Source organism: Trachypithecus francoisi, unplaced genomic scaffold, assembly GCF_009764315.1.
Source record: "Trachypithecus francoisi isolate TF-2019V2 unplaced genomic scaffold, Tfra_2.0 Lachesis_group3, whole genome shotgun sequence".
Taxonomy (NCBI): Eukaryota; Metazoa; Chordata; class Mammalia; order Primates; family Cercopithecidae; genus Trachypithecus; species Trachypithecus francoisi.
The window spans coordinates 148,353,613-148,368,239 of NW_022681468.1; the positions used below are offsets into that span (position 1 = coordinate 148,353,613).

At 42.0% G+C, this 14,627-nt stretch overlaps 1 protein-coding gene across 2 annotated transcripts in view; it reads right to left on the reverse strand.

Annotated features, from left to right (window-relative positions):
• INO80 (INO80 complex ATPase subunit) overlaps positions 1–14,627 on the reverse strand; it is a 141,514-nt gene that overhangs the window by 110,025 nt on the left and 16,862 nt on the right. The window contains exons 2-6 of one of the 2 annotated variants that reach the window (XM_033190460.1): positions 10,078–10,263; positions 9,662–9,831; positions 9,503–9,570; positions 5,600–5,755; positions 617–737 (exon numbers count right to left, since the gene is read on the reverse strand). In XM_033190460.1, coding sequence (XP_033046351.1) covers positions 617–737; positions 5,600–5,755; positions 9,503–9,570; positions 9,662–9,831; positions 10,078–10,220 — 658 coding nt within the window. In that variant the 5' untranslated portion in view covers positions 10,221–10,263. Of the gene's footprint in view, positions 1–616; positions 738–5,599; positions 5,756–9,502; positions 9,571–9,661; positions 9,832–10,077; positions 10,266–14,627 lie in introns of those variants that run through there. The other variant, XM_033190461.1, reaches the window with a different exon arrangement.

Below are 14,627 nucleotides of genomic sequence, written 5' to 3' on the forward strand. Positions count from 1 at the left end.
TGTGTATAAGAAAAATGGAATAAACTAATTTTGCCTAAACCTTTAGCTAGGAATCCGTCTTTCCAATTGTAGAACTAAAGACTACAAGCCAAATATGAATTAAGGTTAATAATATAGTCTACCCTTCCTATCTGTGGGTTCTACATCATGGATTCAACCAACTGAGGATCAAAAATATTCAGGAAAAAAAAAAAAAAGAGAGAATGGTTGTAGCAGCTGTACTGAATATGTACAAACTTTTTTTGATTGTTATTCCCTAAACAATATAGGATTACAAGTATTTATATAGCATTTACATTGCAGTAGGTATTATAAGTAATCCAGAGATGACTTAAAGTATATGAGAGGATGTGCACAGCTCATATGCAAATACTATACCATTTTATATAAAGAACTTGAGCATCTCTGGATTTTGGTATCTGCCGGGGGTCCAGAATCCAATCACCCATGGATACCAAGGGGAAAATTGTACTTGTTACTAATTAGAAAGAGAGTTTTTCAAATAAAGCAAATTTCTACCATATGGACTATATATAAAGTCCAAATGCACCAGTAGGCCACATGCAATTCTGAAACTAAGAATGAATGTATGTGGAAGGCAGTTCAACATGCTCACCTTTAAGTTTCTTTTCCTCCTTAAATTTCTTTTTCTTGGGTCCAAGTAGGTGCCGTTGCTGCTCATAGAAAGGGTCGTATGTGGAGAGCAGGCCTGCACTGTAGTACTGATATTGCTGCAACTGAAGCAGGCAAAGACCATGATGGGCCTGTTTTCTATAGTACAGCATTCAAATTATCTTTACTACAGAAAACTAAGCCAAAGGAAATCATAGCTTCTAAATACAGTATTCTTCCCACAAAGAGATCAGTAACATTTAGCATATCAAAGACAATCACTTCCTTAACTTCAAACAAATGAGTTCAACTCCTATACATGTAACAGGTCACTGAAAATAATTTAAGAAAGCAAAACTCTTCATGCTTCTGAATTTCTACCAGAATACTTACTTAAACCTGACATATACTGAGACATGAAATTAATTCCTTGCAGAAATGTCTGCCCTTGGAAATTCACCACCAAGAAATAAACCATATTTCTATTACCAGTAGGTCCTCAGATTTACTAAGGTTCCTAATGCTTGCTTTCCTTCTTTTTTTTTTTTTTTTTTGAGACAGAGTCTTGCTCTATTGCCAGGATGGAGTGCAGTGGTGTGATCTCAGCTCACTGCAACCTCCACACCTTGGTTCAAGCGATTCTCGTGCCTCAGCCTCCCAAGCAGCTAGGATTACAAGCACACACCACCATACCCAGCTGATTTTTGTATTTTTAGTAGAGATGGGGTTTCACCACGTTGGCCAGGATGATCTTGATCTCCTGACCTCGTGGTAAGCCCATCTCGGCGTCAGTCCACCTCAGCCTCCCAAAGTGCTGGGATTACAAGTGTGAGCCACTGCAACTGGCCCTTCATGCTTGCTTTTTTATTAGTCATATGTCCGCTTCAACTAGTCACCAGTCATCCCAATTCTTGAATCTTTCAAGTCTTTTCTCTCTTCATCTCCCACTAAGAGAGTCTGCTATCATTTAGAGAGTGCCTACATTGCCAAAATTCTAACATATGAATAATGTAATTCTTTCCATCCAGGAAGTGATAAGTAAACACTTTTAAATATTTCACTTAATCCCCAAATCTCATATTAATTTTGTCTCACATGTTACTAATGCATAAATATAAATTAAAATTAGGTAGCCCACTGTTAAATCTCTTTCCTGGATTATAGCCAAATAAATTGTCCGAGGACTGAAATAAGACTGAAAGATTAACATGGGGAACTAATACAATGTCCTCTGTTAAAAATCAAAATTAAATTAGCATGCACTGAGCTGTGTACTTAAAGTCTGAGAACTTTCCTATATGTATGTTCTACTTGAATTTAAAAAACAAGCAGGCCAGGCATGGTGGCTCAGCTAGGCGCCACGGCGCATGCCTGTAATAAATACCACCAGCACTTTGGAAGGCCAAGGTGGGCAGATTATTTGAGGTCAGGAAGTCGAGACCAGTCTGGCCAACAAGATGAAACCACATCTCTACTAAAAACAAAAAAAATTAGCCGGCCGGGCGCGGTGGCTCAAGCCTGTAATCCCAGCACTTTGGGAGGCCGAGGCGGGCGGATCACGAGGTCAGGAGATCAAGACCATCCTGGCTAACACAGTGAAACCCCGTCTCTACTAAAAAAATACAAAAAACTAGCCAGGCGAGGTGGCGGCACCTGTAGTCCCAGCTACTTAGGAGGCTGAGGCAGGAGAATGGCGTGAACCCAGGAGGCGGAGCTTTCAGTGAGCTGAGATCCGGCCACTGCACTCTAGCCTGGGTGACAGAGCAAGACTCCGTCTCCAAAAAAAAAAAAAAAAACATTAGCCAGGCGTGGTGGCGAACTTCTGTAGTCCCAGCTACTTGGGAGACTAAGACAGGAGAACTGCCTGAACCCAGGAGGCAGACGTTGCAGTGAGTCAAGATCACGCTACTGCATTTCAGTCTGGGTGACGGAGCCTCCACCTCAAAAAATAAAAATAAATAAAAAATAAACATAAAAAACAAGCAAATACTTGGAGCACCAAGTCCCTTAGTGCTGGAGTTTAAGAAGGAAGGAACTTTTTACATCAAATTGGTCAGATATTCTGTTTATCACTTCTACAGGTTTAAAAGGTTCAGAATATTATTCCAATCTCTCTGAACTAACTTTGGACCTTAACTAATTGCTAGAAAATTCTTAGGTCTTCAAATATACTATTGCTCATTATGTACAATGTTCCACACTTGTAGAAATAGTCAGAACCCGGCCAGGCGGGGTGCCTCACCCCTGTAATCCCAGCACTTTGGGAGGCCGAGGCAGGTGGATTACCTGAGTTTGAGACCAGCCTGACAAACACTGAAAAACCCTGTCTCTACTAAAAATACAAAATTAGCTGGGCATGGTGGCGCATGCCTGTAACCCCAGCTACTCAGGAGACTGAAGCAGGAGTATCGCTTGAACCCAGAAGGCGGAGGTGGCAGTGAGCAAGTATCACGCCATTGCGCTCGAGCCTGGGCAACAACAGCAAAATGAAAGAAAGAAAAAGAAAGAGAAGGAGAAAGAGAAGGAGAAGAGAAGGAGAAGGAGAAGGAGAAGGAGAAGGAGAAGGAGAAGGAGAAGGAAGGAAGGAAGAAGGAAGGAAGGAGGAAGGAAGGAAGGAAGGAAGGGAGGAAGGGAGGAAGGGACAGAAAGAAGACAGAAAGAGAGAGAGACAGACAGAAAGAAAGAAAGAAAGAAAGAAGAAAAGAAAGAAAGAAAGAAAGAAAGAAAGAAAGAAAGAAGGAAAAGAAAGAAAGAAAAGAAAGAAAGAGTTAGAAGGCTTTGGTAACAACGTTCAAATAGCTGTCACTCAAAACTATCATCATTTTAATGTTAGTGTATGAAGAGCTTTCCAAGAGAGAAACACTACTCCCAAAGAGCAACTGCATGAATAAGCAACACTAGACAAATTCCTCAAAAGGCTAAGCAAGGAGTTTCCATATGACCCAGCAATTTCTCTGTTAAGTACATAATGAAGAGAAATGAAAACACATCCACACAAAACCTGTACACAAATCTTCATAGCAGCATTATTCAAAATAGCCAAAAAGTAGAAATATGTTAATCATAATTCATGAACTGGACAATGCATATATAAAGTAAGGTATAAACACAACAAATATTTGCAATAAAAAGAAATGAAATGTTGATACATGCTACAACATTAATCAATCTTGAAAATACGAACCTAAGTAAGAGAAGCTGGACACAGCCACATGTTGCATGATTCCATTTGTATAAAATGTCTAGAATGGGCACATTTATAGAAACAGAGTGGATTGGGCTGGGGATGGTGGCTCACGCCTATAATCCCAGCACTTTGGGAGGCCAAGGCAGGAGGATCACCTGAGGTCAAGAGTTCGAGACCAACCTGGCCAACATGGTGAAAACCTGTCTTTACTAAAAATGAAAAAATAAGCCAGGCGTGGTGGCGCACGCCTGCAATCCCAGCTACTCAGTAGGCTCAGCAGGAGACTCACTTGACCCTGGGAGGCAGAGGTTGCAGTGAGCCAAGATCGTGCCACTGCACTCCAGCCTGTGCAACAGAGCGAGACTATCTCAAAAAAAAAAAGAGAGAATAGAGTGGATCGGTGGTTGTCTGGGCTGAGGGATAGATAAAATGAGGGGCAATAGCTAAGAGGCACGCAGTTTCTTTATGAGGTGATGTAAATGTTCTGGAATTAGACAGTAATGATAGTAACACAACTCTATGAATATATTAACAAAACACTGAATTGCACACTATATAAGGCTAAAGTTTTGTTATATGAGTTACATCTCAATAAAGCTGCTCTATTGCTACCTAAAGTTAAAATGACGTATCTTTTTCTTTGAAAAACATATCTTTTAGTCTAGTACATTTGAAGTATTAGTAGTTTAATTTCATTGATATCAGAGAATTTTAGAAAAAAAAAATTATTTTTTTTTTTTGAGATGAAGTCTCGCTCTGTTACCCAGGCAGGAGTGCAGTGGCATGATCTCGGCTCACTGCCACCTCCACCTCCTGGGTTCAAGCGATTCTCCTGCCTCAGCCTCCTGAGTAGCTGGGATTACAGACATGTGCCACCATGCCCAGCTAATTTTGTATTTATAGTGGAGACAGGGTTTCTCCATGTTGGTCAGGCTGGTCTCGAACTCCAGACCTCAGGTGATTCACCTGCCTGGGCCTCCCAAAGTGCTGGGATCACAGGCATTGAGTCGCCGCGCCCAGCCAAGTTTTTGTATTTTTAGTAGAGATGGAGTTTCACCAAGTTGGCTGGGTTGGTCTCGAACTCCTGACCTCAAGTGATCGGCCCACTTCAGCCTCCCAAAGTGCTGGGATTACAGGCGTGAGCCACCGCACCCAGTCAGGAATTTTCTTTAAGTTCCAGGGTACATGTGCAAGATGTGCATGTTTGTTACACGGGTAAACATGTGCCATGTGGTCTGCTGCACCTATCAACCCATCACCTAAGTATTGAGCCCAGTATGCATTAGCTATTTTTCCTGATGCTCTCCCTCCTCCTGCACCCACCTGCCCAGGCCCCAGTGTGTCTTGTTCCCCTCCCTGTGTCCACATGTTCTCACTGTTCAGCTCCCACTTACACTTACTGCTGAAGATAATGATTTCCAGCTCCATAAAATGATGTATCTTGAGATGGAGTCTCGCTCTGTCACCAGGCTGGAATGCAGTGGCGTGATCTCGGCTCACTGCAACCTCCGCCTCTGGGTTCAAGCGATTCTCCAGCCTCAGTCTCCTGAGTAGCTGGGACTACAGGCGCACGCCACCACACCCAGCTAATTTTTGTATTTTCTGTAGAGAGGGGGTTTCACCACGTTGGTCGGGATGGTTTCAATCTCTCGACCTTGTGATCCGCCTGCCTCAGCCTCCCAAAGTACTGGGATTACAGGTGTGAGCCACCACGCCCAGCCAAAATGATGTATCTTTAATGACTATAAAGCAGAGGGTGAATACTCAGTCTGAACTGTTTCTCCTGAAACTCTTACTTACCTCCTTGTCTTTACTATACTTATTTTGGTGAAGTTTCTTATATTTGTGTAGCCGAAGCATGTTGTGAAGTTCTTCTCTGCTGAGATTGAGTTCTTCTTCATCATCGTCTTCACTCTGAGAATCAGCCTCGCTGGATTCATCACTTAGCAAAATGCTCTGAAAAGGGTGGAAATAGAAATGTATCTTTTGCTGTGAAGCAATTCCATTTATAATCCAAGCATTTTTTCCCAGATACAAAACAATGACAAAAACAGCAGGAAGACAGTCACTCCAGTTCCCCTTATGATATGCTTTATAAATTCAACTGAAAAACATTAAGGATACTAATTAAACTTAGGGAATACAAATTAAAATGCAATAAAACATGGGACATGCTATCAGCAACAAGGCTAAAAATTCCTCTGAATACTTACAAAAGTAGAAACAATACATAACTATCCTATACATACGAACTATAGATACATGCCAAACACGAAGGCAAAAAAAAACAACTACCTATAGCGTATAAAGAAATACAGAAAGCAAGCTGTAATGGCCCAAAAGGAGAAATATCCCAAATATCCATTTATGGATATATAAAATGTGGAATATCCAGACGAGATGTAATTCAGCCATGAAAAGGAATAACGCATTAGCAGGTGCTACAATATGAAGAATCTTGAAAATATTATGCTAAATTAAAGAAGCCAGTCATAAAAGGTCACATGTTATCATAGGATTCAATTTATACGAAATGTCTAGGCTGGGAGTGGTGGCTCACACCTGTAATCCCAACACTTTGGCAGGCCCAGGCAGGAGGATTGCTTGAGGCCGAGAGTTCGAGACCAACTTGGGCAACCTAATAAGATCTCTTCTCTACAGAAAAAGGCATGTGCCTATAGTCCCAGCTACTTGGGAGACAGAGGAGGGAGGACTGCTTGACCCCAGAAGTTTAAGGGTGCAGTGAGCTATGGCTGCACCACTGCACTCCAACCTAGGAAACAGAGCAACAGCCTGTCTCTTAAAAAGAAAACAAAAACAAAACCAAAAATTCCAGAAGAGGCACATCAATACAGACAAAAAGCAGATTAGCGGCTGCCAAGGGACAGAGGAAGTAGAAAATGGAGAGTGGGCCGGGCGCGGTGGCTCAAGCCTGTAATCCCAGCACTTTGGGAGGCCGAGACGGGCGGATCACGAGGTCAGGAGATCGAGACCATCCTGGCTAATACAGTGAAACTCTGTCTCTACTTAAAAATACAAAAAACTAGCCGGGCGACGAGGCGGGCGCCTGTAGTCCCAGCTACTCGGGAGGCTGAGGCAGGAGAATGGCGTAAACCCGGGAGGCGGAGCTTGCAGTGAGCTGAGATCCGGCCACTGCACTCCAGCCTGGGGGGCAGAGCAAGACTCCGTCTCAAAAAAAAAAAAAAAAAAAGAAAATGGAGAGTGACTGCTGGCCGGGTGCAGTGGCTCACATCTGTAATCCCAGCACTTTGGGAGGCCGAGGCAGGGGGATCACAAGGTCAGGAGTTTGAGAACAGTCTGGCCAACATGGTGAAACCCTGTCTCTCCTAAAAATACAAAAATTAGCTGGGTGTGGTGGCGAGTGCCTCTAGTTCCAGCTACTTGGGAGGTGGAGGCAGGAGAATCGCTTGAACCCAGGAGGCAGAGCCTGCAGTGAGCTGAGATCCCACCACTGCATTACAGCCTGGGCGACAGAGAAAGACTCCATCTCAAAGACAAAAAAAAAAAGAAAAAAGAAAAAAGAAAAAAGAAAAAAGAAAATGGAGAGTGACTGCTAACGGGTACAAGGTTCATTTTAGAATGTTAAAAATTTCCTAAGATTACATTGTAATCATGGGTATACAACTTTGTAAATACACGAAAAACTACTAAATTTTAACCTTTAAAAGGGTGAATTTGGCCAGGCATGGTGGCTCACACCTGTAATCCCAGCACTTTGAGAGGCTGAGGCAGGCAGATTGCTTGAGCTCAGGAGTTCAAGACCAGCCTGGGCAACATGGCGAAACCCTCAAAAATTAGCTGAACGTGGTGGTGCGGGCCTGTAGTCCTACTTCACAGGTGTGAGACTGCAGGATCACTAGAGCCCAGGAGGTCGAAGCTGCACTAAGCTGAGATTGTGCCACTGCACTCCCTCCAGGGTGAAAAAGTGAAACCCTGTCTCAAAAATAAATAAATAAAAATAAAATAAAATGAAAAGGTGAATTTTATGGCAATGAATTATAACTCAATTTTTCAAAACATGACAGCTAAGCGTAACAATTTCTGCATTGCCAACAGCCTAAAGCGTCACTGATACTGACCAAATCGGATCTTTTACATATAAGCCTTTTGAAGGACCTAGTGATAATAATGAAGGCTTTTAATTGCTTTTGAGTACTTCATAGGAAAAGTAGAAAAGAGAAATAATTAGTTTCAATAAAAGAAATACTATCCTTAATTCAGTTTGGCCACTGACAGTAACCTTGTAAGAGTGTAAATAAGATTAACAACCTCTCTGCTTGCAAACACTCCAATGGCTTAAGACTACAACGACAGTAAAACACAAATTCCTTAACATAGTGTACAAGGCCTACGTGATCATAGCCTTGTAACTTCATCTTCCACCATCCTCCTCATTCACTGTGCTCTAGCCATACTAGACTTCTTCTTCCGCCAAGCATACTAAGCTGCTTCTTTTCTCAGTACTTTTGCGGTTGTTCCTTCTGACTGAAATGCTGTTACCCTAGATATAAGATGGTTCTCTGTGATCGTTCAGAATCAGTTGAAATGTTACCTCTTTAAAGAAGCCATGTTTATTTACTTGTTTACAGGCTTACTAACTGCTTGCCTCCTTTAGAATGTAAGCACCACTGGGCAGGAAACTCGCCCAACCATAATAGTACCTGGCACATGCACATGGATGCACTAAATCAACATCTGTTCAATGAATAAACTACCCAGGAACTTACAAAAGTTATAGAATTAATATTCCTGATTATGTGACCCAATGAATGCAAGGACTTCATCTGATAAATTTTTGTATTTCCTCTTTCCCCTCAGTACATTGTAACAGGTTGAGCATCCCTATTCCAAAACCCCAAAATACCCCAAAATCTCAACGGTTTTGAGCACCAATAAGATGCTACAAGTGGAAAATTACACATCTGACCTCATGTGACAGGTCACAGTCAAAACACAGGTATATTCAGCATCCCCAAGGCAAAAATATACCATCAGGCAATGTGTATAATGTGTATATAAAACATAAATGAATTTCGTGTTTATTAACTTGGGTCCCATCTCCAAGATATTTCATTTCGTATTGCAAATATTGAAAAAAAAAAAAAAAAAAAAAAAACTAAGGCTGGGTGTGGTGCTCCCTCCCATAGTGCTATAATCCCAGCACTATGGGAGGCCGAGGCGGGCGGATCACCTGAGGTCAGGAGTTCAAGACCAACCTAGCTAACATGGTGAAACCCTGCTTCTACTAAAAATACAAAAAAATTAGCCGGGCATGGTGGTGCGTGCCTGTAATCCCAGCTACTCAGGAGGGTGAGGCAGAAGAATTGCTTCAACCCGGGAGGCGGAGGTTGCAGTGAGCTGAGATCACGCCATTGCACTTCAGCTCGGGCAACAAGAGTGAAACGCCAACTCAAAAACAAAGAAACAAACAAAATCTGAAACACGTCTGGTCTCAAACATTTCAGATTAGCAATACTCAACCTGTACTCAATTCATGTTTGCTAAATGACTTCATTGAATCCTCCAGATTTTCTCAATAATCTCTTCAAAAAAACACATCCAGTATAAAGGACTCCTATTTGAAAAACTCTGTCAATCTGCCAAAATGAGTTGATAACTTTCCCATCTATTAGTAACTTTAATAGACTATATGCATTGTAAACATTCTGCTTTATCTCTTACCTTTAGCCACTTTCTGCTTTTCTTCAGCTTAGAGAAATTATATAAATTCCCCTTATCACATTTTGATTCTGTATAAAGAAGCACAAAGAATAAAAAAATTAAAGGATGACTGCCCCAAGATAACTGATAGTCCAAAGGGGGATGTCACACCACACTGACCTGACTGTAGAACTCCATTCAGAGAATATGTGGTCAACATTCCAGAACTGCCTGCTCCAGAAGTTTCTCCAAGCAATGAATTTGGAGGTTCTTCCTTAACTTGTATTAAGGGATCCCCAGACTGGGGCAATAAGGGATTACTGTCATCCAGTCCATCTTCACTGTCATCACTATAAATTGAAGAATGAATCCACAATTACAGCTGACTCAATAAAACATGATAATTTAAAGTTAGTAGAACTGGACACTTTACAGAAGAAACTGATCCTCTGAAATAAATTGACTGCTTTTATTTGAAAGAGGCAAAAGAAAATATCAAATATAAAAATCATAAGATACTTTAATCCTATAACATCTATAAGGATGATGGAAATCAGGAATTTGGTAAAATATATTGCAAAGATAAAATAACATACCTAGAAATATTTCTATTGAAGATGGCTGACGTTTGTCGCAGGAAATGGTCCAACCGGAGGGCCCTCTCCAAGTACTGAAGATAGAGGGGCTTTGCCAGCTCGGTGCAGCCGCCATCATCCCTGGCACCCAACTCCGAGGCCATAGAACAAACCTGTCTTCATGCACAAGGACCTCCGACTGCACGGCTGCAGAACAGAGATAAGAAGTGAAAGATGAAATTACTATCCATTCTCCCCTTCTCTTGCCTGCTTGCTCCCAATATGAAGAGAAATCAGACCTTCTAGAACACAAGACACTGAGAAGATAGGAGTCTGCAGAAAGATCATGATAAAGCTCTTGTTAGACACTGCCTCCTAAAGCAAAGGCAGAAGTTAAAAGGATATGAATATAAAAATAAAGCAACACGGTCACATTTCGCAATGAAAATTCATATTATACTTTTTCAAAATAGTATCTTAAAATGTATACCCACTTCCTTTATCCCTTTCAACAAAAAATTGCCCAAAACTATGAATAAACAACTATCCAAATCTACACCCCAAGCTCACTGTTGTGCACCTCAGAAAGGAAAGCACTAGAGGAGCACTTGTTCTCAGCATTACTTTCAAAATAGGTGCCCCCCTCTTCATTTTGAATTCATATTCGTACATATATGAAGGTATCTTATTTATAAGAGAAGAGATGTATGTATTGGCAGAGTATTTTACTATCCTTTGTAAAAATGCCATAATGAGTAAAATTTAGAAATGATTTAGAAAATTGGAGCAAAGTGGCCGGGCGCGGTGGCTCAAGCCTGTAATCCCAGCACTTTGGGAGGCCGAGACGGGCGGATCACGAGGTCAGGAGATCGAGACTATCCTGGCTAACACGGTGAAACCTCGTCTCTACTAAAAATACAAAAAGCTAGCCGGGCGAGGTGGCGGGTGCCTGTAGTCCCAGCTACTCGGGAGGCTGAGGCAGGAGAATGGCGTGAACCCGGGAGGTGGAGCTTGCAGTGAGCTGAGATCCGGCCACTGCACTCCAGCCCGGGCGACAGAGCAAGACTCCGTCTCAAAAAAAAAAAAAAAAAAAAAAAAAAAGAAAATTGGAGCAAAAGAATAAAAGTTGAGGGTGAGAAACACGGGTATAGCCTAAGCATTGTCTTTGCTACCTACATTGTTAAAGACAACGTTAGGGTCAGAACATCTTCACTAGAGACATAATCACACAATCAGTATAACAACTTTTCTCCCACTACTTTCTTGCTTGTTTTTGTTTTTTGAGACGGAGTCTCACTCTGTCACCCAGGCTGGAGTTCAAGCAATTCTCCTGCCTCAGCCTCCCGAGTAGCTGGGACTACAGGCGCCCATCACCATGCCCAGCTAATTTTTGCATTTTTAGTGGAGATGGGGTTTCACCATGTTGGTCAGGCTGGTCTTGAACTCCTGATCTCAAGCAATCCACCCGCCTCAGCCTCCCAAAGTGCTGGGATTACAGGCGTGAGCCACCGCGCCCAGCCTTCTCCCACCACTTTCAAACAGTAACTTCTGCCTTATACCTGGTTATCTCTAAATACTTAAACGGTTACGGCAGGATTAAATAATGACTTAATTTAGACTAATAAGCCCACCAAATGACGTAAATACTCAATAAGCCATAGATTACTATTTCTTTCAGACAGAGTTACGCTCTTGCAGTGGGGTGATCTCAGCTCACGGCAACCTCTGCCTCATAGGTTCAAGTGATTCTCCTGCCTCAGGCTCCCAAGTAGCTGGGATTACAGGCGTCCGCCACCATGCTCGGCTAATTTTTTGTATTTTAGTAGAGACGGGGTTTCACCATGTTGGCCGGCTGGTCTTGAACTCCTGACCTCAGGTGATCCACCCGTCCCAGCCTTCCAAAGTGCCAGGATTACAGGCATGAGCCACTGTGCCCCGTCCCATAAATTATTTTATTAAAAGTTCCTAAAACAAACTAAGTGAGGCTGGGCACGGTGGCTCCCAGCACTTTGGGAGGCCGAGGTGGGCGAATCATTTGAAGTCAGGAGTTTGAGACCAGTGTGGCCAACATGGTAAAACCCCGTCTCTACTAAAAATACAAAAATTAGCTGGGCATGGTGGCGGGCACCTGTAATCCCATCTACTCAGGAGACTGAGGCAGGAGAATCGCTTGAACCTGGGAGGCAGAAGTTGCAGTGAGCCAAGACTGTGCCATTGCACTCCAGCCTGGGCAATGAGAGCAAAACCCCATATCAAAAAAAAAAAAAAAAAACTAAGTGATAAGTTTTTTTGTTGTTTCTTTGTATTTTAGTAGAGACGGGGTTTCACCATGTTGGCCGGGCTGGTCTTGAACTCCTGACCTCAGGTGATCCACCCGTCCCAGCCTTCCAAAGTGCCAGGATTACAGGCATGAGCCACTGTGCCCCGTCCCATAATTATTTTATTAAAAGTTCCTAAAACAAACTAAGTGAGGCTGGGCACGGTGGCTCCCAGCACTTTGGGAGGCCGAGGTGGGCGAATCATTTGAAGTCAGGAGTTTGAGACCAGTGTGGCCAACATGGTAAAACCCCGTCTCTACTAAAAATACAAAAATTAGCTGGGCATGGTGGCGGGCACCTGTAATCCCATCTACTCAGGAGACTGAGGCAGGAGAATCGCTTGAACCTGGGAGGCAGAAGTTGCAGTGAGCCAAGACTGTGCCATTGCACTCCAGCCTGGGCAATGAGAGCAAAACCCCATATCAAAAAAAAAAAAAAAAAAACTAAGTGATAAGTTTTTTTGTTGTTTCTTTGTATTTTTAGTAGAGACGGGGTTTCACCGTGTTAGCCAGCATGGTCTTCTGACCTTGTGATCCGCCTGCCTTGGCCTCCCAAAGTGCTGGGATTACAGGCATGAGCCCCCACGCCCGGCCAACTAAGTGATAAGCTTTAAAGGCAATCATATATCTTTGAGTTGTCTTTTTTTTTTTTTTTTTACAGTGTTCTAATATAACCTTTCTATCTAAAACAGTGTAACTTCTAGAAAAACCAGGAGAAAATCTTCATGACTGACCATAAAAAGTTCTAGATACGCAATCAAAAGCACGAAAGATCAAAAATTAGACCACACAAATTAAAAATGTTTACACTTTAAAATACATCAAGAAAATGAAGACAAACTAGGCACAGTGGCTCATGCCTGTAATCCCAACACTCTGGGAGACTGAAGTGGGAGGATAACTTGAGCCCAGGAAGACAAGATCAACCTGGGCAACACAGTGAGATCCCATCTCTTCAAAACAATTTAAAATTAGCTAGGCATGGTGGCACAGGCCTCTGGACAAACTATTAGGGAGGCTGAAGTGGGCTGAGGCTACAGTGAGCCATGATCTTGCAACTGCACGCCAGCCTGTGTGACACAAACAAAAAAAAAAAGAAAAAAAAAGAAAAAGAAAAAAGAAAATGAAGACAAGCCACAGACTAGAAGATATTTGCAAGTCATCTATCTGATAAAAGTCTTGTATTCACATAAACAACTCCTTTTTTTACACAGTTGTTTGTCAGTGTGTACACATAAAACTTACAACTCTATAAGATAAATAACCCAATTTAAAAATGGGCAAAAGATTTTGAACAGCCATTTTACTAACAAAGATGTATGACTACCTAATGGACACATGAAAAAATGCTGAATATCAATAAATTAAAAATAAAATTACAGCAACATACTACTTTATACCCACTAGAATAATAAAAAAGATAGGCTAGACACAGTGGCTCACACCTATAATCCCAACATTTAGGAGGCTGAAGTGGGTGGAACCACTGAGCCCAGGAGTTTGAGACCAGCCTGGGCAACATAGCAGGACCTTGTCTCTACATAAAATTTTAAAATTAGCCAAGTATGGTGATGCATGCCTGTAGTGCCAGCTACTCAAGAGGCTGAGTTGAGAGGATTGCTTGAGCCCAGGAAGTCAAGGCTGCAGTGAGCTATCATTGTGCCACTGCGCTCCAGCCTGGAGTAAGACCCTGTCTCAAAAAAAAAACCACATAAGAGAGTGAGAGAGAGGGAAAGAAAAAGAAAAAAAAAAAAAAAGAAAAATGTTCCAAACTCCCATTGTGGCGATAGTTGCACAATTCTGTAAATCTACCAAAAATATATTCAAAATATGTTGAACTGTGTATTTTATTTAAATTATGTGAATTTCATAGTATGTAAATTGTCAGTCTTGGTAATATGAAGAAAAAAGAATGCTAAAAAATAATTTTGCCCAGGTGCAGTGGCTGAAGCTTGTAATCCCAGCACTTTGGGAGGTAAGGCAGAAGGACAGCTTGAGCCCAAGAGTTCAAGACCAGCCTGAGTAACACAGCAAGACCTTGTCTCTAAAAAATAAATTTAAAACTTAGCTGAGTGTGGTGGCATGCACCTGTAATCCCAGCTATTCAGGAGGCTGAGGAGGGAGGATGGTTTGATGCCTAAGAGGTTGAGACCTCAGTGAGTCATGAATGCACCACTGTACTCCAGCCTGTGTAACAGAGTGAGACTATCAAAAAAAAAACAAAACTTTAAATTTCACCTTTTCAAAGTGAGAC